At 34.5% G+C, this 4238-nt stretch overlaps 1 protein-coding gene across 1 annotated transcript in view; it reads left to right on the plus strand.

Annotated features, from left to right (window-relative positions):
- Positions 1-1072: 1072 nt before the first annotated feature.
- Positions 1073-4238, plus strand: part of kctd9a (potassium channel tetramerization domain containing 9a) — an 11084-nt gene continuing 7918 nt past the window's right edge. Inside the window, exons 1-5 of the mRNA XM_073819147.1 lie at positions 1073-1248; positions 1762-1883; positions 2043-2086; positions 2278-2374; positions 3893-3903. Coding sequence (XP_073675248.1) covers positions 1201-1248; positions 1762-1883; positions 2043-2086; positions 2278-2374; positions 3893-3903 — 322 coding nt within the window. The 5' untranslated portion in view covers positions 1073-1200. The remainder of the gene's footprint in view (positions 1249-1761; positions 1884-2042; positions 2087-2277; positions 2375-3892; positions 3904-4238) is intronic.

Below are 4238 nucleotides of genomic sequence, written 5' to 3' on the forward strand. Positions count from 1 at the left end.
GAGATACCCAAATTTTTTGACTCTAAAATGTCAAAAACAAGAATTTTGCAACTGACTCCATCCAGTGTTTAGATTTTTGTACTAGAAATGTATGCACATTAGTGCATATTTTTTAATAATGCATCATTTAGATATTTAAACCCAACATTTCAGAAAACTTGTAAAACAAAAAATGTTTGCAATTATCAAAGTAATCAATCAACTGGGTAAGCAAGGTGATAACTATTCATTATTTCTTTTACCCTATTCACCTGCAGTGTCTCGCCTTAAGTAAAGATCATGTTCAGGAAGATATTTAGTAAATGTCCTCCTGTAAATATATTACAATTTAATTTTTGATTAGTAATATGTATTGATAAGAACTTCATCTGGACAACTTTATAGGCGGCTTTCTCAGTAGGCCTCAGATTTCAGATTTCCAAACAGTTGTATCTTAACTATCCTAACAAACCATACATCAATGGAAAGCTTATTTATTCAGCTTTCAGATTAGGTATAAATCTCAGTTTAAACAAATTGACCCTTATGACTGGTTTTGTGGTCCATATGTCATTATTTTGTCTTTGAGGGTTAGCCAAAAATATGTTTACTCTGCCCCCTAGTGTAGAAATAAGGCTCAATATTATTTAAAACCATTGAAAACGGTTCCATAATAATCCGTTTGCACAAGAACATCATTTGAATTTGTAATTTTTATTTTTTACAGACTTTAAATATATATAAATGACAGAATTAGAGATGTGGGATTCGTTTTGCAATTCTACTTCGGCTTGACAGTTTGTTTACACTCTGCTTTAGGCTTCCACAGTTGAACCCGCAGTCCTATATACGGCTTTATAATGAATAAGTAGTTTGACTTCAGCAGCCCACAGTAACTGAGGTAATCATTTCCCTTGCGTCAAAATTCCATTCTCACCAGGCAAGTTTTTCATTAAAGAGTCCAACACCACAATTGTGTCCGATTGGTCCGAACCGCAGGCCCAGTCTACGAAACGCGTCCTGCGATTGGTCGATCGTCGAGGACGGCAACAGTATTCGCGTTTTGATTGGACAGCCGCTTCGTCATCTTGGTACAATGTAGCTAGGTTGGTTCTTCCTACTCCCTTTACGTAGGTATTAGTTTAATACATAGATTAGTTAGCGAGATAATAATTTATTAATATTTGTACAGTTAATACGTTTTATTAGTTTAAACAAAGCATGCGAAGGGTGACGCTTTTTGTCAACGGAACCTCCAAAAATGGCAAGGTGAGTGAACACACGCAGTGCACGTTTAGCCTGCCCAACTCCACTAAGTGTTGAGGGGACAGTGATGTCCTGGGAATGCATGAAACATGTTACTCTATCTCACTTTATTTAGCAAAGACGCAGAAAACTATTAGATAGGGTGTCGCTCTAAACATTGAAGTTATCATTTTACTCCTGACGGTTTGGGTAAGGCCACATAAGAGCTCTTTTTACTGTTATTATAACATGTTTGTTTATTAGACTTCGCAGTTGCATTTTCTATATCGTACTGACGCTATTAAGTAGTTACGCTAATAAATGTCAATATACATATTAAGTTATTTTTATTATATATTTCTTTATTCTAATTTATGCATCGTTTATATAGTTAAAATGTTATTAAATAGTATTTAAAACATTAAAATATTCACTATCAGCTTATCAGCTTGCAATAATGATTTTAATAAAAAGTATTGTAATTATTGCAAACATTACAATTTGAATGGCTTCATGATGCTTTTGTTTCTTTTGCAGGTTGTAGCTGTTTATGGGACTCTGTCTGATCTTTTGACAGTAGCCAGCAATAAATTGGGAATCAGGGCTTGTAACTTATATAATGGGAAAGGTGGTCTTATAGATGACATTGCCCTCATCAGGTGTGTTGCATTGGCATTTTTCAATGGTGGAAACAGTTTTTCTTAGTTTGACTTGCTTCAATTTGAATGATTACACTGAGCCTTGTACTTGATTCTTGAGTGCAAACGAGAGGCACTATGCCAGATTAAGTGACTGGTTATTGTGTATATATTTCACAGAGATGATGATGTGCTGTACGTGTCAGAAGGAGACGCTTTCATTGGTGAGTCAACATCATTTTGTTTTCCAGTTTAAGCCACTTGGAACGCCAGGATCATGAGATTTCCAGGGAACACACACAAATAACATTTGGTTTCATAAAAGTATTTAAAAGTGTTTTCAGTGTTCAGAGAAACTGATAGTGTGCTTTTAGCCAGGTCAGTATGTAAAACTATGAATGTGTTTGTGTTTTAGACCCTCAGAGTGATGGGAAAACGTCAGATGACATCTCAGGATCGCACACTGATTGGTTGACGCTAAATATTGGTGGGCGGCTTTTCACAACCACTAGGTAAACATGCACCACGAGTTTGCTGTTTTAAAGTATTAAGTTCTGAAATACCTAGTTCTGCCATGAAACTCTAGATGACGCATGCTGATGGGTTGTTAACATAACTGATGATATCACAGAGTTAAACGACTTGGCACAAGCTGATTGGTTCATGTTGCATACAAAACCAATGAGCTTGCAGCTATTGGCTGGTAGCATTCACTTGGGCATTTCAAAATTCCTTTCAAACCCTCCACCTTCCCCAGCTCCACCTGTATAGATCTGCTACGGGATATTTTATGCTATTTGTGCAGCAGCAGTATGTCTTAAATACTCACCGTATCGCCAAATGTTTTGGCAGCAGGAAGTTCTGTACTTGCTTGCAGCAGCGGCAGCAATAATCTACAACTACAGCAATAACCAACAGTAGCAGCAGCAATTCAGCAGCATCAGTGTAGTAGATCTATTCCAGCAAAACCAAAAACATTTACATTGTCAGATCCATTACCATGCTAAACTTTTCAGAGAGTTTTCATGACAGAACTAAGCAAAAGGCTTAAAAGGTTAAAATGGTTGTTTTTAGGCAAGAAAGAGTCTTAACCATAGTAAAATCTGCTAAATTTGAACAGCAATATGACGATACTCAAGTTTATCAGTTTATCATCAAGTTTGGCACACTAATATAGATTTAAAATAATACTATAGAATGTAATATGTGTGCATATATGACTTATTTTACAACAGCTTTGAATATGGCTCAGCTAACCACATTTAAAAATGGGAACTCTTTGTTTTTAAAGTAAAATAGCATTTTTTTGCTGTGTGCAGCAGTGTTTTGTATTTACTAACTTAAAGTAAATGTAATGCATTTATACATTTATATGTATGCAGTTCAATAAATTAAATAAAGCTGAAAATAAAATATAAAATAATGTAAAATAATATAAAAGTATTGTATATAATAATAATATAAAATATAAATATTAGACTCATTAAGTACTAACATGAGTGAAAATGAAATAAATAATTAAAGCTAAATACAAAGAAGCACATAATAAAATTAACAAAATTAAACTAGAAAAAGAAAATATAAAAAAATGAAAGCTAATTTAAAATATTAATAAATATTTCATTAGTATACAATGCGTGCATAATTATTAGGGAAGTTGATATTCTGATCATATTTTTTTCCAAGCACATTTTACCAATTCTTAACCACATCTATCTTAATAACTACTATTAATTTTGTATTTAATCATTTAAAAGTGATATATATATATATATATATATATATATATATAAGGGATGCACCGAATATTCGGCCACCGAAAATGGCCCAAAAGTGCAAAAAGACTTTTATCACCGAAACAACACGGCCGAAACAGCATGTTGACGCAAACAGAAACCGCGGCCTGCACGTGCTTGTCTGAAGCAACACGTCTGTGGTGTGGACGTATTTCAGTATATCTGAGAAAGACCCATGGATAGCGATCTGCAAAACTTGTAATGCCAAAATTTCAAGAGGGGGTGTGTCTGCAGTCGGGCAGCCAGTGAGCACAGATCGAGACAGATGTAGCTTTCAGTGAGAGAAAAACAATGGCTTTACGTTGGTGTTACGTCACAATGTTTTAAAGATATGTCTTTTCTATATACTGCATTTTTATAAATATGTATGTTTTAAACCATGGAGGTGAGCCAATGGATATCACACATGCAACATGAAAACTGCGCAATATGTTAAAGTGAAAATAAAAACTGACAGTGCTTTCAGCATCTGACCTGCATTCTCTCAGAGACAATGAGAGACGGTTATACTTCATATGCTGATATTAATTTAGTCGCCTACTATTGTGTAAGGGTTGTTTTTTGAAAGACTTAAAGCTCC

The sequence above is a fragment of the Garra rufa genome, chromosome 15, assembly GCF_049309525.1.
Source record: "Garra rufa chromosome 15, GarRuf1.0, whole genome shotgun sequence".
NCBI lineage: Eukaryota > Metazoa > Chordata > Actinopteri > Cypriniformes > Cyprinidae > Garra > Garra rufa.